This window comes from Amphiura filiformis, chromosome 2, assembly GCF_039555335.1.
Source record: "Amphiura filiformis chromosome 2, Afil_fr2py, whole genome shotgun sequence".
NCBI classification, from domain to species: domain Eukaryota; kingdom Metazoa; phylum Echinodermata; class Ophiuroidea; order Amphilepidida; family Amphiuridae; genus Amphiura; species Amphiura filiformis.
The window spans coordinates 93,655,334-93,681,248 of NC_092629.1; the positions used below are offsets into that span (position 1 = coordinate 93,655,334).

The window sequence follows — 25,915 nt, forward strand, 5'->3', positions numbered from 1 at the left end:
TTATGACATTTTGCAGTAGACATTCCCAAAGTTTTGGTTGATTTCGATTTTCATTTGCAAGTTATACCTAATATGTGCATTAGACTGCTCCATATGCCACTGTGTTGTAATTTTGTTCTGTTAACATAACTTAAATACAAATTTGATATTTTTGTCAAGCAAATTAATCTGCAAGATATTTTTTGATGAAATGTGGGGGAGTAGGAGATTGTGGATCACAAATGCCCCTTAAGAAAAAATATGAATGAAAAATATGAATGTATGAAACAAAAATTAATGTAGTGTAAACCCGTTCTCACCACGTATTTAAATAAGTGCCCCCCCTCAAAAAAAATAGGGACTTACACCTTTTGCCCTAATGTTATTTCTCACGATTTATAACAAAATCTAAAAATAAAAACACCAGATTTATTGTCTCTATTACCAGCCATGGGGAACTATATGCACTTTGCCAGCTTGGTGTCCACCAGTGGACGATAGTCTAACAGGCAATACTAAAATTGCATTGCACTCATGGCTCAAAATAAGCAGATCTGCACCAGCAGCCACACATTTGGAAAAGCAGCTCCTGGTCCTGTGATTATCTAGTGAACCAGGAGCCATTTTTAAACAGCTAAGAGTATTTAAATTTCAACTGTACACATTAAATACAAAACCTGCTTTAACTACCAGGCTCTATTTGAAAAAAAAAAAATGTAGAGCCTGGTTCATATGATTTTGGTGTGGACCAGCAGCCAAAATGTTATGACCATGGGTAAATGGCTCCTGGGTGCCTGCTTATTTTGAAGCTTGATTGCACTTACAATATTTTATTTTTATTAATTCAAAAATAATTTTAAGCAATTTTGAAATTTAAAACCTGGTTTAAAATGTGTGTTTTTATATGGCCTTCCATAATTCGTCAACGTCTCAAATCTCAAAAGTGTCATTTACGGTAGTGTAGCACTCTATATTTTCGGTCAATTTAAAAAAAAATTAATGGAACACAGGATTCTAATTTTTATTCCCAGTTAGGTTGAACTAAAGGATTAAGACTGAGCAATCTTTCCTTTCAAATTAGAATAATGTTTTAATTCAAGGAAATTAGATCCATGTTTTTGTGGGTTCAAAATTGCATAATAATATTTCCTGGTTTGTGTTCATGACATACAGCTCTCATATCATGATGAAGACAGTCCGATCTTATCAGTGCCTTGTTTTGTTTATGCTTGGAATGATCTGCATAGAAGACGCAACATCTGAAGAAACCAAGGACACTGCTAGATGTCAACAGCAGGACTTCATTCTCCGGCAGAATGATACAATTACAATTCAAACGCATGCGAATGAAACTTGTAACTTTACTGTATCCTCATCCAATCACCAAGGAATTATGGTGAATGTTCTTCATTTGTCCTCATGGTCTATTTATGACTACTTCACTCTGCAGGAAGCAGGAGAAGAATGCTTCAATCAATCTTTTGGCTGGATTGGATCTTCTCAAGAGCAATGCACAATAGCTGTTAATTGTAGCACCATGTATATTAACATGAGAGCTTAGTCTACAGTGGAAATACAGGAGGGTATTTCACCACTGAATGGATATGTATTGCTTGATCCAGCTCATCTCTGGGAGTCAAAAATATTAGTTTCCATCAATGTGAAAATGTCCAGATCTTTGATGATATTTTTCACATTCCATATTATCCATTTCCATATTTTGAACTAGAAGAGTACAATCCATCTCTCAAGATAACTTTAACAGGCGATCCACGGTTTAAACAAGAAGAACTACCTAGATTTGACCTTGGCCTTCCAGATGACATACTTTTGGCTGAATTCCCATCATGTCCAATTGGCTGTTTTTGTTCCCTAAACTTCCAGTTGTTTATCACCAATTGCCCGGATATGCCTTCTAACAAAAACACTCTGCTAGTATATCAACCTCCTGATATAATTCTCATGAACTCAACAGCAATTGACCTCTCCAATAGACAAGTTACTCAAGTAGAACCCAACACCTTCAATCTGACGGATGTTATCATTTTGTTGCTGAGTCATAATAAGATTAGCACTATTGGACCAGGTATTTTTCAAGGTTTACGACACATCCATACACTGGATTTGTCTTTTAACAAAATCGCATATATAGAAGCAGAATCATTCTTACATGTATATACATTAAAACAGTTACTCTTAAATGCAAATAAGTTAATGTATATCTCCCATAGTTGGCTCGATGGTTTAGTAAGTGTACAAGTACTGTATTTAGGTAATAATACTATCAAAGAAGTAGAACCAGACATATTTTCTGACATGGAAAGCTTACAAGTCTTGTCAATAACTGATTGCAATTTAACCCAAATTGAAAACCTTCCCAGTGAACTGCTTTTGTTGGATCTTTCCTCAAACAATTTCTCGAGTTTTCCGATAGCTCTTCCAAACAATTTGATTTGCATGTCATTTGATAACAATCGAGTTTCTCCCCCGAACCAAACAATATTTGAAGATTCATCCACATTGATATCACTAATCCTATCAAACAATGACATAGTTTTCATTCCAAATGATATATTCAGTCATCTTCATAGTTTACAACACCTAAACTTATATAATAATATAATAGCAAAAATACATATTGAACTTTTCAAGAATTTGACAAACTTAAAAATATTAGATCTGGGCACCAATAACATTGAAGCATTACCATCTGGTGTATTCATAGATCTGCAGTTATTGCAAGAGCTTTGGCTAGACAACAACAAACTGAAGATGATTCAAAGTGACCTTTTCTATGTGTTGACAAAGTTAGAGACATTATGTCTGCATTACAATAGCATTGAAGTATTAGCATCAGGTGTATTCAGAGATCTGCAATTATTGCAAGTGCTTAGTCTACATAACAACAAACTGAAGATGATTGAAAGTGACCTTTTTTATGGGTTGACAAATTTAGAGGTATTAGCTCTGAGTGACAATAGCATTCAATCATTACCATCAGGTGTATTCAGAGATCTGAAGTTATTGCAAGAGCTTGGGCTGCAAAACAACAAATTGACCATTATTATTACTGACCTTTTTTGTGGATTGACTATGTTAGAGCTATTACACCTGAGCGACAATAGCATTGAAACATTACCATCAGGTGTATTCAGAGATCTGCAATTATTGCAAGTGCTTGAGCTGTTTAACAACAAACTAAAGATGATTGAAATTGACCTTTTCTATGGGTTGACACAGTTACAGATATTAGATATTGGTGGCAATAACATTGAATCATTACCATCAGGTGTATTCAGAGATTTGCAGTCACTGCAAGAGCTTTGGTTAGAGAACAATGCACTAAAGAAGATTGAAAATGACCTTTTCTATGTGTTGATCAAGATACAGATATTAGATCTGAACGACAATAACATTGAATCATTACCACCAGGTGTATTCAGAGATCTGCAATTATTGCAAGAGCTTGGTCTGCATAACAACAAACTGAAGATGATTCAAACAGACCTTTTCTATGGGTTGACAAAGTTACAGAAATTATATCTGCATTACAATAGCATTGAATCATTACCATCAGGTGTATTCAGAGATCTGCAATTATTGCAAGAGCTTAGGTTGAATAACAACAAATTGAAGATTATCGAAGTTGACCTTTTTTATGGGTTGACAAAGTTAAAAATACTATATCTGAGTAACAATAGTATTGAATCATTACCATCAGGTCACAATTTGGGCAATCTATTCATGAGTTATAACATGCTTAATACAACATCACCTCCTACTCTATTTGAAGATCTCACAAGCTTAAAAGAACTCTTCCTTAGTGCCAACAACTTAACTGAAATACCAGAAGATGTTTTCTACCTATCTAATGGAATGCCATTAGAGCTATTAACACTTAATGAAAACAAAATTAACATCCTTTATCCATATCAGTTTGCAAATTTGACAGATTTGAAAGTTCTGGACCTAAGTGATAATAAATTTAATCAAATACACAGCAGATCCCTGTTTGGTTTGACAAAACTGAAATATCTAGCTCTTGAACAAAATGATTTAAAAAGGGTAACTAAAACTTCATTCACAAGATTATCTCTGCAGAAAAATAGCTACCTCAGTGTGGACAACCTTGCCACATGCTGCTTTCTAGATCCATCAAATCGGTCTCAATGTGTTCCAAGAAATGAAAAATCTCTGTACTTGACATGCAAGCAGCTTCTTCCCTCTACAGGAGTTAAATTCTGTACATGGATTTTTGGCTTTTCTGCTTTGTTTGCAAACACATTAGTTTTTTATTTGGGGTTGTCAAAAGATTAGGTCTAAGCCAGCAAATAAAAAAGAAGTGAAGCAAATTGTTTTCATCACAAATTTAGCTCTGGCAGATTTACTTATGGGTCTGTATTTGTTAATTATTGCATCAGTTGATCATTACTATAACGAGTACTTTCCTTCTTACGCTAAACTTTGGAGAAACAGTGTGTTATGCAAGGTAGCTGGATTTCTATCAGTCTTATCAAGTGAAGCATCCCTTCTTTTCCTAACCCTCATAGCTGTGGATAGACTGTGGGCATTTAGAAAAATCGTCATAACACATAAGCTTTTTGGTAAAAGGATGCAAGTTCTGCTGGCAACATTTGCTTGGATTACTGCTCTTGCATTAAGCATTGTAACTGCGACCTTCAACGATGATGACTTATATCAATTTGATGTATGCATTGGGTTGCCATTAGTAAGAAGTAAAATATACAGAAAAACTTATGAAGACATTACAATATCTTACACCTTCAACAGACCAGATGAACATCTCCGGTTACAATCATTTACAGAAATTGACTCACAAATAGCAAACTTTTTCTCAATTGCTCTTTTTCTTGGACTTAATTTCCTGTTATGTGTGATGATTGCAATATGTTACATACTCCTATTCATAAATATCTGGAAATCAGGATTTGCGTTGCTTAAAACTGATTTCAAAATGGCTATTAAGATGGCTGCCATCGCATTGACTGACCTCATGTGTTGGCTTCCTATTGCGACCTTGGGTATTCTAGCACAGACTGGAGTAAAGGAACTTCCCCCTGAATGGATTCCATGGATAACAGCATTTGCTTTACCAATCAATTCTGTAATCAATCCATTTCTATATGCTACTGTAGATCGTGTGTCAAAGCATTATCTAGATCAAGCATACCCAAACGGTTACAATGAAATGGAGACAATGCTGTAGTCCTGTACATTTTGATCATTATTTGATCAATATTACTTTGATGTAGATGCACCGATCGTGATCAGTAGTTCTGAACCAGGCTCGATGTTTGCCTAAGTGGTTCTGAATTGGGATATGAGTAGTGATCACTACACATATAGTAAATATTCATGTGAAACATTTCTGTGCATTGTTTTACCCTTTTTTAATTTTCAGCCAATTTTACCAAGTTCACCTCAAATTACCTTTGACCTCAGCATTTGACATTGAACACTGCCATTACATGAAAGCTCCCACAATGCAGCTTTGGCTCAAGTTTGGTTGAAGTGCATGTGAACTGACAACTGTTCATGTGTTACCAGATTTTGTATTTTCAGCCTATTTACAAGTTGACCTCAAAAAACCTTTGACCTCAGTATATGACCTTGCACACCACCAATAGATGAGGGTTCCCATAGTACAGCTATGACCCAAGTTTGATTGCAATATGATTTTAACTGTTCATATGAGATTACAACATTGTAGATGGACAGACACACAAACAACCACAACCTACTTACAAGTTGACCTCAAAAGATCTTTGGGTAAAAACTCCACCAAATTTATTATTATTTTGTTCTAAAATCCATCAAATTTTATCATTATTTTGTTCTTCATTGAAATTCAAATTTGAATATTAAGTTTTTAAACAAATTTGAAAATAAAAATTTTTTCGATAAAAAAATTAGGAAAAAATGCTGGAAAAAAAAAAAACATTTTGGAAAAAAATTGTTGAAAAAAAATCGAAAATAGTTTAAGTGTTGGGCAATTTGAGACCAAGTGTTGAATATCAGACTCTTAAACATTTCTGTGCTTTTTTTTGACAAAATATATATGTATTCCTTGATTAGGTCACCTGAGGTTTCCCTTTGATCTGAGGAATAATTAGCAACACTATAAGCTTATTTATCAAATATATTGGCAAGACTTTAAATGCAATTCATCTTATTCATGTCTAAAATTGTGACACCCAGTTAAATGCACTATTCTGAATTAGCTGAATTAGCTAATATAATTAAATGTAAGAAACTCTATATATCATTATATGACCAGGCAAAAGGGGTCTAATGAGTGATGTGGAGAGTCATCACTGACTATTATCTATTCCAAGTCCAGTGACACCTCATGCATAGTGTCTTGTGTAGGATTAGACAAATGGAGGGACATGAAAAGTAGCACTACAGCCATGTTATATTGATTTTAGTAAAGTAAAATATTACCGTAATTCTTATATTTCAATGCATCCAAAGGTAAATCAGAAGTAAATAATGAGGTGTTACTGGAGCTGGAATGGATTATAATGACTACTGTGTTGATAGTGTTATTGGGTGGGTAAAAACCAGTATCAATGGAGAGCTTCAAGTTCAAGCTTCTAGAAAAACAAGTTAATTCATAATGTAAATAATATGCAAATGAGCTCATGAATATTTAATGAACTCATAGCCACAATTACAAAAATATGTTTTGATTGACATTTTTTGAAGTGTGTGAGTGCATCGATTTTGCATATTTTTGTTGTTTTTAATAAAGTAATGTGTGCTTACATACAAATAAAAAAGGAATTGTTTGATTTGGACTATTTACATAATTTTATGGAAATTTGTGTTATTTTAAGGCAAAATATGGCCTAAAAATGTTTGAAAATCTTAGTTTCCAACAATCAAAATGGTAGTAAAACCAGCCAAAAGTCCTTTTTGATAGAGTACAGTGAAAACTATCTATATACTGCTCAATAAGCCAACTCTTTTGGCTATTTTTGAATATAACAATCAAGCAATTTCTTGCAATATCGCTCACAATAATATTTCAGGGGACCATGAATTAGGGTTAATTTTACTCAGAATTGTCACAGCCATATATAGAGGCCACATCACGGAATAAGTTTGATAAATTGGTCCTAGGTTGAATTTTTGGCAATTTTTTGTTCTGATTAGTGCATCTGAGGGGAAACCTCAAGTTTGGGGTAAGGAATTCTCTCCACCCTAGGTGCCGCTTAGACTGATATAATGGAAAAAACTATATGGAAAAAAATTGACAGACAAAGTCAACTTTGTAATCTAAACCTTGCACTTTTTTATCAGTAAGTACATGGTAAATCAATAAGAAACAAAACATTATAGACAAAACGAGGGTCAATTTTGAAAAGAAAGTTGACCATACTGACCTCAAGGATGTTTTCTTTGATTTGAGCAAATCAGTGATGGCAAATGATGCAGGGATATTAACCAAGTTATAAAAGTAAAACTGATAGCGGTACAGATTTTAAAGTTGTACCCCTATTGGTAACACATACAGGGTCAAAGTTGAGCAATTTGAACTATGCCTTTTGTGTCCATGGAAATACTTACTGGGTCAAAGGTTAGCAAATTGAACTTTGCCTTCTTGTTCCCAAGGAAATATTTACTGGGTCAAAGGTTAGCAAATTGAACTTTGCCTTCTTGTTCCCAAGGAAATATTTACAGGGTACAATTAGGTTGGCAAGCTGAACTCCACCCTCTTGTGCTCAAGAAGGTACTCTTTTGGTGTAAAAAAACTTTGAACCAATATTCAATACAATACATACTTACAGGGTCAAAGGTTGGCAAGCTGAACTTTGCCTTCTTGTGCCCGAGGAAGTACTCTTCTGGTGTAAAGAACCTCAAACCAATATTCAATGCAAACTATAAAGAAAACAAAAAATAGAACATTTTAAGTTTTATTTAAAATATTGATGTGTTACTAATAATGTTTGTTGCAGGAATGATCAAAGTATATACTTTCATGTAAAACTAAGAGCATACAAAAATCTGTACATTTCAAATATTATGCAGAAATGAATAACATATCACACACTTATCTCTGCCGAGTGTATGCTTTTAACAACAATGCTGGTTTGGCAACAAATTTCGCCAGGAATGTAGGATATAGGTCAGAGTATCAACTCAACAACAACTGACAGCGCCTGAAGTCAGTCAAAAGTACTCTTGATGAGGAAACAATATTCAGTAACATATACATGTACTTGGATCAGCTCGTAATCAGCGGGCCTTATAGCAGATTAATATCAAAATATTTTATTTTGAGAATGTTCTTTGACATCTCCCCAAATTATTAGTTTCTAGTCCTAGATTTTATTTACTTTCTTTAACACACAAAATATAGACCAAGCAGGTCAACTAAAAGCACTCCTAGGTCTACTTTTCGGCGTAGTGGTAAAAGCCTAATATTTCCTGCCTATATTACGAGCTGATCAAACTATAGGCTACTTGCTTTCTGGTTTGCATAATATTTTTGTATATATTATGGTCAATGTAGTTTATTTTTTTAAGGACTCCAATGTATTTAAGCATAAAGTCAGATATTTGGGCAATCCTTGGTTACAGTCTTTATATTTCTATGTGTGTTATATGCTATGTATTTTATGTGATTTTGATCAATCAAATCAAATCATATGAAGAGATTTAGGCCTATATAAACTTTTTTCCAAAATAAAATGTACATTCTATCATTGAACTTACATCCCATTATAGGAGGGCTCTCATTGGACATCATTTCTTGATTAATCAAGGTACAAAAGTATATCTTTTTGCACTTACTATAGTCTGTATATCTACCTCGAATCATCGGCACAAGCTTGGTGCGTGCGGTGTTAGCTTTATGGTTTCTTGTGTGTACATGTGCAGCACATTGGTCGCGTGCGTAAAAGTATGTACACACACCAAGTAACGCTAAGCTAACGCAGAACACACTAAACTTCAAAGCTAGTGCCGGTGACTCAAGGTAGCTATTTAGATATAGCTGTGCGCTGTTTTGAATGCGGCACTGCACAGCAAGTGGCTCCTAAGCTGCCAGATGCGGATTCATGTCCTGTTCTTTGGTTCACCTCAAGTTCGGTAGTGACTTTAGTGCGTAATTTGCTGGTCACAGGATCGAATCATATGCGTAAAGTTAATCGCGCGGAGTGAACATGCACGTGTACAAGGAAGGATTGTTGGCACGCTTGCAGCGCAATTGCGAGAAAGCTTTGGGGTCACTACTGAATTGGAGGTGAATCAAAGAATAGTGTATAAGGTAAAGGTAAAGGAGACGATCCTGTATAAACAGTGATCGGAGTGCCCATCTCTCTTTCGTTGGTGACTGGGCCAGACTCCTCCATGTAATGTTGCTATAGGGGGATCGCTACACCTCCTCCACAGCGAGTCTGTTACCTTCCCAGCATTTAAGAATGCCGGTACCCATTTGAATAGTGTATCATAACAAACAAATCCTTACCAATCTATCACTACATGAGAAATCTTTCTTCTTCTTTGGTTGCCAGTCTACTGGCCTTCCTGCTGCATCTGTAAACAACACGTACAAGTATTTATTAAACATTGTATGGTATATATGACTGAACATACTTTTAAAGCAACTCCACTGGCTCCCTGTGAAAGAACGCATACATGTACATTTCAAAGTACTTCTATGTGTTTAAATGCTTAAATGGACATGCTCCAGGTTATCTAGCTTGAGTCCTGATTTTTCTCTCAAAATTTTCATATGTCCGTTTGCTCGATCCCTAAAATCATCACAATTAACAAAATTCAATCAATTTGTTTCTATTGCCCAATGACCCATCGAACTATCAACCTGTGAACAAATATTTCATTACTTACCTCCAACAAAGAAGGAAGTAACTGTATCCACTGAGATGCCATCATTACCACCACTAAGTAAATAATCCCACATGCCAATTGCAGGTTTTCTGTATAAACCAGGGCCTGTTGACATCAGAACCTGTCAAAATAGTTTTCAAAATTAAAGCAGTGTTGAAAATTTTTTGAAATTCTTTGATGTCAAAACAAATACAGAGCTGTTTTCAACTTTTGCTACTGCAGCGTTCATCAGCAGAATGACCCAGTCTCGCTTTCCTGAAGTGTGCTGTGATGATCAGGTCATAGACCTTTGATAACTTGCAGCACCCTCTGTTCTTATTCAGCAATGGTTATCTTGAGAGATGTTAGTTTTGAGAGATGGACTAAACGTCCGTTCATACTATGCCGCAATTGCTCTGCAAAACGGGGTGTTGCTGCACTGCAAACTACTGCATTGCATTATCGCAATAAAGTTAAATACAATGTAACTTGGAAATGCGACGAGTTTCAGCAAAAAGTAAGGCACCAGAAACAAATTTGTTCGATCTTTGGATCGACCGTCGATGCTGCTTCGATGCTGTTATTAATGAAATAACAACTAATTAACCAGAATTAATGCTAAATTTATATTGGTTAATACCAATACAGGCAAATATTCATATGTTATCACAATTAACAACAGTTAATTAATTGATTTCATAAATAATAAGGATCGATTAAGCATCGACGTTCGATCTTTCGATCGAACTAATTTGTTTCTATTGCCTAATTGATATATTGGCAATAATGCACAACACCGCAATGCAATTGCGGCAGAGTATGAACAGACCTTAAGGAAGCCATCCCGGGGAGGGAGGGCACTCAAATATGTGACGGTCATGTCAAAAGAGACACTTTTGGGCAGGTTATCAATTTTGAGATTTTACATATCTTAAATATAGAGATATTTTGCTCCACAACACCGTTTTCTCCAATGAAATCGGACATGCCTAAGCGAAGATATTGAGTTCGTAAGTTATGGTATTATGAAATTGGAAATTGAGATATCGGCCTTTACAAATATTATTGACAATGTTGAGAATAGGAATTACCTTGAAATATATCTCAAAAAATACAAGATGCCAGTTATATTCCGGTCTGAAACTATCAGAAAATATTGTTAACATTAATAACATCACACATTCGCAACAAACCCAAACTGTGAAAAAATCACCCCCGGGGCAGATTTTTGGCTATTTCTCCGTTTACGATCCTGCCCAAAAGTGTCTCCTTTTGACATGACACGTCACATATGAGAGTGTACGCATGCGTGACCAAATTTTTTTTCGAACACCCCCTAAACAAGTTTTCCTTTGTGAGCAAAATGACCCCCTAAGCAAGTTTTTAGCGCGCTTTCCCCAAAAATTTGACCCCCTAAACAAGTTTTTGTCTAATTTTGACCCCCTAAACAAGTTTTTGTTTAATTTGTCTAATTTTGTCTAATGTAGGCCTATAGGCCTACTAACTTGCCATTGAACACTAACAGTCTACCGGATATTATGATATAGGCCTACCCCCCCTCCGGTACACCATACCGTACCACTTTAAAATATAAATAATGATACAATGAATTCAGAGTGTACCATGAGGCCTTCAGATTCGTAGCTTGTTACATGAATCTGATTGGATTCTCATAAAGTTTTGTGAGAATATAAAATACCAATGCACAGCGTTATCCAGAGGCAACGTTACTGGTATTCACATCGTAGTTGGTTCCGAATTCGGCACCTAAAGTTGATTATCGTGTCCCGGTATTGTATGCCCTTTTCATGCTTTCTACTGCAAATATAATTTCCTAAAGTAATCCAGAGAAGGGGAACTCACAAATCTACCAGCAGGAGTAGTAAATAATGTGAGGAATCTATAAAGGTCCTGAAAATCTTTTTGAAATACATGATATTTTCGTTTGTCTCCCCGTTTGTCCACTGAACTATATACCCATCACAATTTTATATGACGTCATTAATTATAATGAATATGCACGTTGATTTAATCTAAACGATATTTTACATAGAAGTACGAGGCCATGGTTAAATCACACGTGTCGTCATGAAATACATTTGCATAACATAGTGACACTTTAGGTTTGGATACTGAACGGGAATTCCGCACTGGAATAAACTTTTTTCGAATCGCAGTTTCAGCAGATTTGAAAAGCGGATTAAAATGGTACCCTAAATGCGTTACAAACGATTTTAAAACTACCCTTTTCATGAAAATCACCGTTTTTACCCCTTAACGCGTCACGCACGCTGCGTGCTTAACCAAGAAAAAACACCCCTTTTCACACGTTTTTTGGTCACGCATGCTTACATCATTATATTTGAGTGGCCCCCCCGGGAGCCATCCACATCTGAGCCAACCAACCCTCTCTGAATATGGGCAATGGGCTATTCTAGTTGAAATCCATACACCCCCCTATGGAAAATATGGCCTTAACCTCCCAAACACGGGGTGTAGATTTCAAATGTAGTCACCCATTCAGGTAGCTCATTTGAAATTCACACTCCCTGTGTTGGAGATTAAGGCTATGTCTCCCATAGAAGTGTGTGGATTTCCAGGAATAGCCTATTATAAAAACAATCGAAAACAGGATTGGAAGGGATTGAGCCGACAAGTTTGAAACATAATGCAGATGTGAAGTGTTTGGAGGTTTGCTAAAATCATTCAAAATTCAAAAATTTCAGAAATGTGAATTTTCATGACCATATTTGGAATCAGCATGAAAAATGCATTAAAATGAGTACAAACAAGCCTAGTATTGGTTCAGTGGTTCTTGAGATAGCTTTTAATATTTTGAGAAAATATCTCAAAACTTGGGACTTCTTATGTTGATCAAATGCACGGAATATGGGAAGTGTAATGCTTTACCTGTACAGGCACTCCAACTTTCTTGATAATGTTGGTGACTTTCTTCTTCATGTCGCTAAGGGAAACCTTGCCTCTTCCAACTCCAAGCTAAAGAAAGAAATAATAATAATAGTAATAATAAACATTTAAAGTTTCCATTTAAGACATTCATACGCATTGACACATCAGAATATGTTTACTCTGGGGATGAGAGTATAATGAGGAATGCAGGAAGAGTAGATGCAGTGGCTGACATGCGCATGGAAGATGGAACGTATACTGTTTGTCTCGCAAGCTTTCTACAGCGTGGGGCTTTGAAATTCTGAACATCTATAAAAAAGGGTAGGGTTAAAATGTTGCTGTATAAAGGGCGAGTTTCTAAAAAGCGTGGGAGTGAAATGTTAAGCGAAATATAAAGCATGTGGGTAAAGTTACCAATGGGAAAAAATTATGGTACTGAAGTATTTGATGATTAATATTTTAATTGGTAAATTTCAAATGAAAATTATGGAAATAATAATGACGTCACTTGTCAAGTGGTCTATATATAGATTGTTACTCACCTGATTTGTGATGAACACAATCTGAAAATAAGACAACAGAATTTATTTTATTTAAAAAGAAATTCTTCAAGAGAAAAAGTAACTTGGTTGCTTTACATCATATAGCCCCACACCACAAAGTATGCTATTCCATTTGAGTACCAAGATTATTTAATTCCAACCAAAATAAGTCAGCAGTTTCTGCCACCCCATTGGCCAATTTTTCGTCCCATTGTTAGTATTTTTAATGGCATTTTACTCTTTGCCATCACCCTTTTATCACTGAAAAATATGTGTGAGGGGGTTTTGTGGCCCAGCCCCACCCAACAACGACCCCAACTTTTTGGATTTTTGAGTGCCCTGGCGGAAAAAAATAGGTCACTGAACAATTCAGTGAAATTCAATAAAATTGAGACACACATTGTTAGAATATACCCCTTCAGACGAAAAATTCACAATTGAAAGGGTAAAAAAATGGAATACCCCTTCAGCAAAATGCATTTTCAAGAAAACCCTGATGGGACGTGCATGCATGTGTTCTTTTAGCGTATTTATGAGTGAAAGAAGTTTTCACTAATACTAACCTTGTATCCATCTGCTACCAGCTTTTTTAACTTTCCTGGGACTTGTGGATATAAAATTCTGTAATAAATGAAAAGTAGTACTTTATTTTGAGTGTTTAAAAAATAAAAAAATGTAGATATTTATATAGCGCTTTATGCTGTAAACAGCCTCAAAGCGCTTTACATTTATTCTGCCGTTATTAGAATATGTCGGAACCATGTTTGCTGCCTAGGGGTAGTCACAGTACAACAACTGTGACTACCCCTAACAGCTTCCCATTGCACCTGGGTGGGGTGAGGCAAGCGTGACAAAGCGCCTTGCCCAAGGGCGCAACACGGTGGCGGGACGGGGACTCGAAGGCCGTAACCACTGAGCCACCGTGCCCAGTTTTCCCTCTGTAGGTACATACCAATAGAGTGAGCCATCAGTGTCAGGGGCCATTGATCATATTAATATTATCAGTGGTGGTGGTAGTGGGGGCATGTTCCACCAAATCTTTGGCTTTCCCCCTACTTACCCATGACTTAAAATAAGAATTTCGGGAAACTTTCATAGTTCGCCAAAATATAGCTAGACATTTTATGCAATTTTTTTTACAATTCCTCTCTCCCAGAAATTCATTTGACCCCTCCCCCATAAAAATCTGGCCCTATTGCTGGAGGTCATAATATAAAAACAAACAATTGTTATTCCTTTATGCCCAAGCAACTGAATTCTGTTTATTCCTAATTCTACTCACCTCCAGTCAGCAATACTAGTAGGGAAAACCTTGCCTGATTGTGTGGTGATGATGGTGCCATCCATATCAAATCCTGCTATCTGAAATAAAACAAAGCAATAACATACATGAAGACCCTGTTTACATGGAGACAAGTCTGCTTCAATTTCAAATTGCGACTAAGTATTACCATACTGGGCAGGCACATTTTGCTCTTTTAGGGTGATTTTAAAAAAAATTGGAAAATGGATTTTCTGTAAAAAAGCATCACATTTTAATTGTTTTATGGAGATTTTTTCAAAACTGGGACAAATGTCTATAAAGATTTTTTGTGAAAAACCTACAACCCCCACATCTAGGGATTTGTGAAAAACAGACAAATTTGAGTGGCATTTGAGAAGTTGACCCCCCCTTGGTTTACACCCCATATGGAAGACATGACCTTAATCTCCCACACAGGGAGTGTAGATTTCAAATGGGTTCGTCCATTCCATCACACTTACCCAATTACCTGGCCTGACTCCGCCACTGTCATACACAACAAGCGAACCCTTCTCAAGCCACTCAGCTTCTTTACTAGCACCACCTTGCTTCAATTTCTCGGCCTCTTTTTGCACCACCGGTCGTGTTGTACTATCTGCAACTGCCTTACTCTTCTGCGGCGATGTCATCTTCTTCTTCTCATACTTCTCCGCTTGTTTGCGTAAAGCGGCTAGCTTGTCATCGACGCTCTCACCATTACCGGTTGTACTTTTCTCTAGTTTACTTCTTTTGGCCAGACTTTGGGTATCTGATGATGGAGTGTCTTCAGAAAAAGGTCTCTTTTGTGATTTGGGAGCTGATTCAGGTTGATCTTCCTTCTCCGCTCCGTCACCGTTGTTGGATCTTTCAGCTGGTGATGCGCAAGTGGATTTCTCATCTTTCAGATCATTTATTGATGCTGTAGTGGATACCGGGTTTTCTACAAATTCAACTTTATATTGAAACCTGCCGAGCAGCAAGTTGAGGGCGCCGCCATCATGCAAGTCATCTTCCTCTCCGTGAGCTAAGATCTCTTTGTTAATGAGACATGGGTTCGATCCCAACTGTTGGATAACAAATGAATACAAATTGTATTTGTATTTAACATATCCATAAGAAATAGATACAGTATTTCTTTTACACAAAATGTTACTTTTTACTGTCAGATATGTCCCCCTTTTAATTCTGAGCCAAGTATGAAGCAAATAAATAAGAAGAAAAACGCCATTTAATTTCAGTGGCTATATCGCACAGTTGGGTACCGACTTTATTCATTATTATGTTTTCAGGGTTATTAGGAGTTAAGAAAACCTAATAATGATAATATTGATAAACATTTACATGATACCATAACATATCGGATTAAATCATACAAATATCGAACTCGCCGCTGGCTCGTCCGATATTTTTATGACTCATCCGATATGTTATGGTATCATGCTCAGCCATCCAATATTATATCAATGCCAGGAAAGAAGTTAACATACTTACTGTGTTCACAATTGTGATCCAATCAAACAAAATCAGTCAGAACTCAGAAATATTACATTTTCAGTTTCTTCTAGGATAGTAAAAACATTTACAAAGCTGGATTTTGCAGAAAACCCCATTGAAATTGAACAACCAGTTTCACAGATATGAACAATTTTAAAAGAGTTTCCAAAGAGTTTCCAAAACAACAGGAAACAAAAGGAAATATTTCCTTTGCTTTGCTGTATCTCAAAATCAATATTTCCGACTTCTGACTGATTTTGCTTGATCGAATCACAAATATGAATCTTGATATTCTAATTTATGTAGAATTCCTAAAACCATAATTATCGAAATTCCATGACCTTTGACCCCATCAGTGCTCACCTGTTTACATTTCAATGTCTTCTTGGCTGCATTAGCTGTGACTTCAACTATCAAAATGAAAAGTGGAAAAAGATTTAGTACTTATGTCTGTGTTTTGGGGTGTTTGGTTTCTTTGTCTAGTTGTCTATTGCGATTTTTGTTTATTTGGATTATTTCCTTTCCGAATAGTTCTGACACTTAACATGCATATGGTTGACTCTTTTATACACGGAACCATCATCTTTACATGACTTTCCATGCCATTCCTACCTACATGTATAATACCTGCACATGCTAAGCAATTATTTATTTTGCTTTGCTTCACCAAAATCAAGGAAATCATGATTAAACTAGACTCACATTAAGGGGGTACTACACCCCTGGCCAATTTTGTGCCTATTTTTGCATTTTTCTCAAATATTATAGCACATGGTGACAAGTAAGATATGTTTATTATAGGGGCAAGGACTACAACTACTGCACTCAAAATTCAGCAACTCAAGGCAAGTAGTTTTTGATTTATTGATCAAATATACGTTTTCCCTCATTTTGGACTGTAACTCCACAAATGTTGTCTGTGCTGTAGGGCAGGCGTCGGCGCCGTTTTTTGATGTCGACATGTCGACATATTTCGTATCTTGATGTCGACAGTGTTGACATACATTTGGGTTCCGAGAAAATACCAGGAGATTTTTTTTCATGATTTTAGGAATATTTTAAAAATTTGAATCTAAAATATCTAGAAACACCAGCGGCAATTTCAGCAAAAACCAAGATGGCCATTTTATAGCGAGCACATAGCGATAAAGTGTACAATTTACACGGAAAACAAGGCAAAGTACTGTCAAAAGTATGACCCCTAAAGGCAAATATTAAACAAGAAAAGTTGGCGAAATAGTAGGTAAAAGATAAGATTTGGCATTGCATTTTGTTGAAAATACATTGGAAATGGCTAATATTTTGAGCGAAAATGAGCTTGCCTGACGAAGTTTTACTGGGCCATTGCCTGAGCACTGTGTCGCCATGGACGAAGTTCTGTCGATATGTTGACATAATTCACTTTGTCGACAGGATTCCGACAGAGGACCTGTCGACGCCGGCCTTACTGTGCTGAAATAAAATTTCCAGTGCAGTAGTTGTAGTCCTTGCCCCTATAATATACATATCTTACTTGTCACCAATGCGCTATAATTTTAAAGAAAAATGCAAAAATAGGCACAAAATTGGGCAGGGGTGTAGTACCCCTTTAAAACATACTGGAAGGATTCCCAATGTTATGGACATTTTGGAATAGATAAATGAATTCAAACCCAGGATTGAAACCCACACAAAAACAAAAAATCTCTAAATATTTATCTGACGATGTATGTGTGAGATTTTTTTCTATCTCTTGTGGAAGGTTCTTGAGAATTCATATAAAAAGTGTGGGCGGGGGTGGGGTAGGGACAAGAAATGTCAAAAGTATTGACCTGTGACAAGCTTGGAATTATTACCGTTCACAGAAGTTTTGTCATAGCTGCGTCGTATGTCCCTGATCTCTTCGATAGAGAAAAGGCTCCTCCTCCTGGACAATTCAAGGACATCATGCTTCCTTGACCCATGGCCTCTACGCCTTTTTGATATTATTTTTTGAACCACTGATATTCTATGTCTGATGCAGACAGAAGACAAATATTGGATGAGACGTAATCAGGGTTCGAATTCAATCAATTTTTTTTGCATAGCTGATTGTGCTATGCAAAACACATGTTTGCATAGCAGTTTCCAAATTTTGCATCACAGTTATTTTGCTATGCAAAAAAAAAAAATGTGTAGCATTTGGCGATGCAATATTTGTGTTTGTGTAGCGAATCTACAACTTCTGTCATTGTCATCAAATCTTGGCTATCAAAGCCGCCAATATTGTATTCGCGCTTTAACCTGGGACACTCAATCAGTTGAAAACACAATTAATCATCTGTTCTTCCCTGGCCCAGGGATCAAAACAACATTTACATAACATAATTATTAACTCTCTCTATGCGGATGTCGACTGCAGACGACAAGTTTCCAATTTTATTTGAATTTTTCAAAAATTTCAGAATTGTAAATGTTCATGACCATATTTGAAATCAGCATGAAATATGCATTAAAATGAGTACAAACAAGCCTAGTATTGGTTCAGTGGTTCTTAAGATAGCTTTTGATATTTTGAGAAAATTTCTCAAAACTTTTTATGTTGAAGCTTATGACTACATGTAGCACGCAGAGCATTAAGGTTTTAAAAACCTGACCTACCTTGATGTCTGGATAGTCTCTTGTCCTTGATTCCCGTAGTAGCATTTCTGCCAAGAATTACAGTTTCCTTATCAGGAAGCTCCACAGCTATCTTATCTGCAACATAGTCTTCCTCAATGGGAATCAAGCGACATACGATAGGTGTAGCTGTCATGCTTTATTAGGCACTGTCACTGCAACAGATTTAAAACGAAAATGAAAGGATAAGTACTAAACATTGGTTCACCTCAAGCGTGTGTATTTCCCGGTGGGTTCAGTTTGTATTTAAAGGTAGGACGTATGACCGTTCCAGGATTTGAAAATGACCCCCTATTTCATGGGGAATCAAGGACATTTGCAGCAATTTTACCCCCTATTTAGCGCAAAATCAAGGAAAATTTTCCCCCAAATACCAAATACCTATTTTGATCATTTTGAGGATGCATTTTCATTTCACCCCCTTATCATGAGGAATCAAGGACATTTTTCTGAAATAAATACCCCTATTTTTACCATTTCAAGGACGCTTTTGAAGTTTTACACCCTATTTCACGGGGAAATTAGTATAATTAAATAAAAAAAAAAATACTCTATCAATTTTGTGTGGAACTACTTAAAAACAGACAGAACAAATATAAAAAAGCAAAACTGTAGTGGTAAAACGCGGATGAAAGTCCTAGAAATACCCCCTATTTTTCATTTCAAGGACAATTTTCCTCCAAAACACCCCTAATTTGGACAATCGTGAACAATTTTGTCCTCGAAAATTCCGCGGACATTTCTTGAAAAGTACCCCTAATTGGAACCATCATGCGTACACATTGTCAGTGAAGACTGAACCCACCGGGGTGTATTTCCCTAGTCACAGTATTGAATCGCACATGTGTAGAAAGGCAATTTGTCAGCACACTTGCAGCCCAACCACAAAAACGCATTTCACGGTTGGAGTGAAATCTAGAAGGGCAAAAATCAGAAAATTGATGTTTTGTAAAATTGTTGGGGATGACACTCAACTTAAATGTTGGTAGCAGTGCGCAGCGTCAAGCTCTAAACTTTGGGAAAAACTGAGAACTGAGTTTCGAGTAAAATAGGGGTTTCTGAACTGACTAGGTCTAGTGAACTTAAATTGAGGGCCAAATTATCACAGGCTGTGGAGCTAAGACATGAATTTTTCCAAATTTGAGCGAAAGAGCATTTTTTTTTAAAACTCAAGATCAAGGTGAGGCTACACTAAAGAACTAGGCCAAGTTACAAATTTTTCTTTTTCTCAAGAGCTCTCATTTCGACAGCCATGGTGTTACTGGCTCACCCTTCCCATTCTCATCAGGGTTGCCAAACCCGCTATTTGGTAGCCCAATTGGGCGACTTTTGAAGATTTTTCCCGCGACTTTTGACAATTTCCTGTCCCATAGAAACCAATGGTTAAGAAAAAATTTTGCACACTTTTCAACATTGGCTCCCGCGACCTCCGATAGTTTCCTGCCCCATAGAAACCAATGGTAAAGAGAAAAATTGGGCGACTTTTCAATTATTTGACCCGCGATTCGGGCTGAAATCTTTTGGCAACCCTGATTCTCATTACTCCAGACCAACAAAACTTTTGACAGCTTTAAGATGACACTAAAATTGTGGACCTGAACGCATGATACCGTACTTTAACTGTGTACCTACAAAGTTAGGGGGTCGGGCAAGCCTCCCCTCCCACTTTTGTCAGTCAGTCTGGGGAAACGTACAGATGGAATCGAGACCTGCAAATATCCTCCCCCCCCCCCCACACTTTTTAAGTTTTGAAAATCTGCTGACACCACTGCATATGTACTAGTTTTACAATATAAACATATTGTAGTTTTAAAAATAACAAATATGAAAGAAAAAAAAAGTTTGTTTCCTGTAGCGCGCTCGCATTTCGTTTTTGAAAGAGCTCTTTCTTTGCGCATTAGATTTTTTTTCACTTTCAAAGAAAAAAACCCCAAAACCAGAAAAATCACACAAAAATATTAATATTTACACATTACACAATAAACGGGCGTAGTGAAAAACTACTGGAGAAAACATCACACATAAATACTGTACCTTTTTTAATCTGCAGGTTGAAAGGGGATCATAAATATTCTTGAATATGAAGAAATATGATTCCAATTTTAAAAAGAAATTGATTGCCTGACGGCGTACTAACTCACAATGATTCCCGATGCGCTACAATGACTTCTGCTCACGTGTGCGTGCATACGCATGAACGCTAAGCGTTGTGGCAACGCACGCGCCTACGCGATGCTGACGCACTTCTCTGATTGGTAGCTCTTGTTGTCAACACGAATGTTAAATTTGCCTGGTCGATTGTTTTGTGGGGTACATTTGTAGGTAATAACAATAATTAATTAAAACTGGTTATGTTTAACAGCGTTTTATGACATAAAATAACATAAAATGTCATTTTGATTTGTTCAATATCAGGTAATGAATGACAATAATAACTTTGCACATCTATTTTGAGTTCATTGTGTGAAATTGTCGGGTTTTGTTTTGAAATACACCGTAATTCATTTTCTGTCGCCTATGAGACGACTCATGTGCACACCGCAGTGCGAGTTATCTTCGCTTATTTGAAGTCAGCACTACAAAGGGAGAAAGAAAGAAAATACCTCGGCCCAAAACAAAACCCACCTTACTTAGATGTAAAAAAAATGCAATTTTTTGGGCGTTTCTTTACCATGTTTACTTTAGGATTAGGGGGTTTTATTCTTACATGTTATAGCTGCCTTGCTCGAGAACTCTAGCTTCAAATTTGCACACGATAGTTACGCATTTGATGCTAGAGTACTTTACTATGGTTTTTCGGTCGGACAGCGGTGCAATTTTTTACACCGGAGGTTATTTATTCTGTTAATGTTGAAATTTGAATGAAAGTTATTTCGATGAGTCAACTGTATCTTTTGAGCAAGATTTGCGTATTTTGGACAGTCTAAAATTTTGCTGAAGTGTAATTTGAGCAACATTTTTGATGCAATCGCCTGTCGTGATCGGCTGTGTTTACTTCTGACCTTCCATTGCTTTACACGGTGTCATGCTTCAGCGAATCCGACTAGATTTTGAATGCAAAGGTCTCTAGCCTAGAATGTGAAGCTATCGGTGAGCAAATTCTAACCCTAACCAGTGTAGAAGGCAGCTATTACATGTAAAAATAAAAAAACCTAAAGTAAAGGAATGCCATTTTTTGTTAAGCTTAAATTCATCAAAATTATTTTACAACAGAAACAACACTCAATCATCAATGCAATGTTACATGCTGCAAAATGAAATGGTGCGCCTTGCGCCACCAATTACCAATTTTAAATAAATAAAAACTAAAATATAAAGTATGAAATATAATAACATGAAATGGTACACCTACATTAGCTGTGCTTTGTCCGGGATTCTTTTATTTTTCTGCAGAAATTCAATAAATTTCACGCCGGAAACTGTCATCAAACTCGCGCGATCTGGAAATCGGAAAGGTCAGTCCACTATACACAGACTGTAGGCAATTATGTTTCCGGGTGCACACCACGAAGTATAATCTTTACATGAAATATTGGGCGGTAGAGATTTTTTTAGATATTGTTGCGAACCCTTATTTTGGGGTATCACAATTATTAACTAATATAGGCCTACAGAAACACGACAACTAAGAGCAAGACATTGATGATTCATTTAAGGTTTTATTGTAACGTATATGATCATGAACATGCTGCGAATACTTCGAATAAACAACTGACTCCGAATAAACAAAAGACTCTGAACTGAATAATTACTCTTACCAAGCAAGTGGCTTATAGGCCTATATGGCTCATTAGCATACGATCAAAACTTTGTAGGGGTCAAACTGCAGATTTCAGGCGGGTCAACCACACATTTTTTGGAGTAACCCTGAGGCGATATCCACACCAATATTTTCTGGGCCCAGATCTGTGGGTTTGTACTCGCCAAACTATTTGTAGGATTGCACGTCCTTGGATCTGAATCTGTGGATGATTTGTTCTCGCCAAACGATTTGTAGGATTGCACGTCCTTGGATCTGAATCTGTGGATGATTTGTTCTCGCCAAACGATTTGTAGGATTGCACGTCCTTGGATCTGAATATGTGGATGATTTGTTCTCACCAAACTATTTGTCGGAGTGCACGTCCTTGGATCTGAATCTGTGGTTGATTTGTTTACCCTGAATATTAGCGACTCTAATTGTTTTAGTGTCATAAATTAATGATATAAGACAAATCTTATATAGGCCATAATCGTGCATAATTATTATCAAACATGATCTACAGGATCATAACACTGCCCTCTCCTTAGATTGGACAATGTCCCCATTGTTGACACGAGTAAAAGTTTTCTTAGCGAATCGTTTACAACCAAAAGTGTAAAGTCAACAAAAAAAAAATATATATATTTATTTATTTATTTATTTATTTATTTATTGGAACATACACTTTTGTATCAGTGGCACACGCCTAACCAGCGGTGCGTTCAAAAACAACATTATAATACAAGAAACAAATTAAAAAGACAAATGAATATGTACATGTAAAATTGTGGCATTAATACGAAAGCAAAAGAAACTGTCTGTCTTAACCCAAGTTGGTTTGAAATGGGTCGTTAGCAGGAAATAAAACAAAATGTAGAAAATGAAAATATAAAATTAAATTACATACTGGCATGACATGACAATTAATGGACATTAAATATTCTTCAAGACAGAGGATCTCAAAGACCATGCACGTTTTAAATAACTTTTGCAAGACACATCAAAACAATTGTTGACTTTTTCATTCTCACAGTCCCAGGGGGTTCCCAACATAAGGCACAGTTTTACATCCAAGTCCCCCGCCATAAAAAATTGCCAGAACATCTCTAAATTCTGGTCCGAAAGATTACGCTCTAGCTCGGAGAATTCTTCAGTACGTATATCATTCAGGGCGGTGCATGTAAAGAGGAAATGGCGAAGATCTTCTGTACCATTTTTGCACAAAGGACAATTTTCGTCCATGCCTACAGTCCAGGAATGAATTCTACCATTAAGGGGAAGAGTGTTAGACCGTGCCTTAAATTTGAAACTTGCTCCGTGGAAATCGTTTTTTTCCAAAAGATACTTCTCCATTCTAAGTTCTTTCTTATACAAAACATAGTCATTAAGAGAAGATTTAGCTTTGGCGTTATCATACCAATTACTCTCGTACATTTGTTTGTTGGCTTCCTTAAAAAACGTTTTTGCCCAGCGTGGATTTGCTGTTGAATCGTACCCAAAATATAGTCTAAATCGCATTTATTAAGAGCGGATCGGACAGAAGACAGCCATTTAAATCTAATTTGATCGATATTACAGTCAAGACTTAATAATGCATTGAACAGTAATTTGGGCCATCGATGCATGTCCATACAATTAAGGCGCGCATAGAAATTTACCTTGATGCGATCTTGAATAGTAGCAATTGACTCCCAGCCCAAGTCCCCATAAAGAGCAGCGATAGGGGTATTACGAGAAGCCTTCAGGATGGATCGCGCCATTTGAGTTTGCAGATTTTCAATACTTTTGGTATCCGCTACATTGCAAATCCACACCGCGCTAGCATAATTAATACACGGAAGGGCTAGAGAGCGCCATAGAATATCCCCATAATAAACTCTATTGAAATCATCTTGACCATCAAGGATTGACTTAATATACCCAATAATTCTATTACCCTTTTTAATAACTTCCGAAACATGTGTGTGATCGGACAAATTGTTGTTTATGTGGACACCAAGATATTTATATGAATCACAAGTAGAGATGGTGCTTTCTCCTAATTTCCAGAGCATGTTTTTTCCCTGCCTATTGGATTCTTTACCTATGATCATAACATTCGATTTGTCATAATTAAAACCAAGCCGCCAGGTGCGCGAAAAAGACGAGGCGACGTCAAGCATATTTTGAAGTTCATTTGCATCATTAGCAATTAAGACAATATCATCTGCCCAGAACAAACACCCTATTTCTACATCGCAGATACGCACACCTAAATTACAATCCTTTAACATTTTAGCAAACTCATTTATGTAGGCGCAAAATAAAATTGGAGAAAGCACACAGCCCTGTTTCACGCCGTCTTCTATGTTAAAAAAGTCTGTATCAATATCCCCAAAAGTTACCTTGTAGGAACATGATAATTGCTATGGGGAAAATATTTCGATAGGCCCTATGCGTGTTATTGCGCTCACTGAAAATTGAATCTAACTGCATGAACATCAAATTCATGGTCGTTATTACTTTCATACATTTGTTGTAGCTTAACCAAAAAACAAACAATTCTGTATGTTCAAACATATCCAAATTGGTGCATTTAAAAAGAATAACTCGAGCATTCGTCTATCTCAATTTATATCAATAACATGATTATCCAATCATCAACAGATCAACAAGCCATTAGTAAACTGCACACTATAAGCAAACGTCATCACCCAAACAAAACGCATTTCCGAGTTACAATCAAAATATTAAAGACTAGTATTAACGAACAATGATCCAAATCTGGCAAACATAAAGCGCACTATCGAAAAATATCCCCAAGCAATAAACTATTCAGAACTAAAACTACTGAACACGTTAGAATATAACTTATATAAGAGTTAGTAGTATAACCTATATAAACGGCGTCGTTCCAGATATCAACAAAACATAGGCAAGGTCCTCAGAATTTTAAGCAATGATTTTTTTTTCTTTCAATATACATTAAAACAATTTTTAATGTAACTAGAATAATTTTGTCTTCAAAATTGTCATTCAACTTCAAAACACCGAAAACCAAACTGTGAACGTGGTAACGGCACAGTTGTACAAAGTACGTTATAACCATCCTAAGCCATTGTAGCTTAATTAAAACCATAATTGCAATAAAGCAGATTTTTCTTAATGAACTGAATTCCAGGAAAAAATAAATCTTGTTCCGTACAAGATAATGAATTAGGTACATTCAAACATCTAATCATCCAAAACAGAATTAAATAAGCTTAAATAGGACCTGCCCGAACGACTTTTGCCCATTTCGGATATCACCGAGTGATTATTAATAACCTTTATCCCTTAGACTGTTTCTGTTTGATACAGTCGATCGATATTCATCTAGAACATTCAATTGTGAAGATCAGTTGGGTTATACCTTAATATTACACGAAATCAGGGTTAGGGTTAGCTGAGGTTAGGATTAGGGTTAGCTGGGGTTAGGATATGATTACTGTT

The 25,915-nt window shown here is 36.4% G+C and overlaps 2 protein-coding genes across 4 annotated transcripts in view; one reads left to right on the forward strand and one right to left on the reverse strand.

Moving 5' to 3' along the window:
* The window catches only part of LOC140146851 (bifunctional polynucleotide phosphatase/kinase-like), a 30,351-nt gene extending 8,180 nt beyond the window's left edge, over window positions 1-22,171 (reverse strand). For both annotated transcript variants that reach the window (XM_072168741.1, XM_072168740.1), the window contains exons 1-11: window positions 22,055-22,171; window positions 18,685-18,857; window positions 16,429-16,475; window positions 15,054-15,635; window positions 14,572-14,651; window positions 13,853-13,910; window positions 13,290-13,310; window positions 12,748-12,834; window positions 9,859-9,979; window positions 9,476-9,543; window positions 7,792-7,884 (exon numbers count right to left, since the gene is read on the reverse strand). In XM_072168741.1, the coding sequence (XP_072024842.1) occupies window positions 7,792-7,884; window positions 9,476-9,543; window positions 9,859-9,979; window positions 12,748-12,834; window positions 13,290-13,310; window positions 13,853-13,910; window positions 14,572-14,651; window positions 15,054-15,635; window positions 16,429-16,475; window positions 18,685-18,838 (1,311 nt within the window). In that variant the 5' untranslated portion in view covers window positions 18,839-18,857; window positions 22,055-22,171. The remainder of the gene's footprint in view (window positions 1-7,791; window positions 7,885-9,475; window positions 9,544-9,858; window positions 9,980-12,747; window positions 12,835-13,289; window positions 13,311-13,852; window positions 13,911-14,571; window positions 14,652-15,053; window positions 15,636-16,428; window positions 16,476-18,684; window positions 18,858-22,054) is intronic.
* LOC140146849 (uncharacterized) overlaps window positions 1-25,915 on the forward strand; it is a 40,826-nt gene that overhangs the window by 792 nt on the left and 14,119 nt on the right. The window contains exon 2 of one of the 2 annotated variants that reach the window (XM_072168736.1): window positions 1,153-5,809. The exons of the other annotated variant lie outside the window; for it this stretch is intronic. Within the exon in view, the coding sequence (XP_072024837.1) occupies window positions 1,888-4,296 (2,409 nt within the window). The 5' untranslated portion in view covers window positions 1,153-1,887 and the 3' untranslated portion in view covers window positions 4,297-5,809. Of the gene's footprint in view, window positions 1-1,152; window positions 5,810-25,915 lie in introns of those variants that run through there. 2 annotated transcript variants of the gene reach the window in all.